We start from the raw sequence: 528 nt of genomic DNA on the forward strand, positions 1-528 counted from the left end.
TTTTGAGTTGGTTTCTGTAACCGGTGGGAGAACATTATTTCTACCTAACATCTCTTCTTTCAGGATAATGATCAGGTCAATTATGATTTGTTTTTGTTTTTGTTTTTTTCTCCTCCCACTGAAGCTTCAAGTTATATAGCTGTACCTGACCCCAGTGTCCTGAAACAAGGCTTCTGTAAGGACCCTTCAACCTGGTCTGTGGATGAAGTGATACAGTTTATGAAACATACAGATCCTCACATATCAGGCCCCCTCACTGACCTCTTCAGGCAACATGTAATGTATCTTTTGATCTGGTTTTCCTGCTGCCCTTATGTCTTTGAATGACCTCTCTGCAGGCCTTTCTTTTGGATAATGAGTTGTATGGATGGTGGGGGAACCCTATCAACTGATCTTTTTTATTTGTGAGAAAGATGATCTTGCCCAACACTCAATACTTAAATGGTAGGTTAAGCCGCAGTCCTTTAAATGGGTATCCAAGAATCTAATACCCAAATCAGCCTGTGTCGTCAAGATGTGGTGCTTCAG

At 41.1% G+C, this 528-nt stretch overlaps 1 protein-coding gene across 1 annotated transcript in view; it reads left to right on the forward strand.

Moving 5' to 3' along the window:
- LOC103735053 (sex comb on midleg-like protein 2) overlaps positions 1-528 on the forward strand; it is a 15595-nt gene that overhangs the window by 13574 nt on the left and 1493 nt on the right. Inside the window, exon 4 of the mRNA XM_029564016.1 lies at positions 125-276. Within this exon, the coding sequence (XP_029419876.1) occupies positions 125-276 (152 nt within the window). The remainder of the gene's footprint in view (positions 1-124; positions 277-528) is intronic.

This window comes from Nannospalax galili, unplaced genomic scaffold (genome assembly GCF_000622305.1).
Source record: "Nannospalax galili isolate Female #2095 unplaced genomic scaffold, S.galili_v1.0 scaffold1211, whole genome shotgun sequence".
Lineage (NCBI taxonomy): Eukaryota > Metazoa > Chordata > Mammalia > Rodentia > Spalacidae > Nannospalax > Nannospalax galili.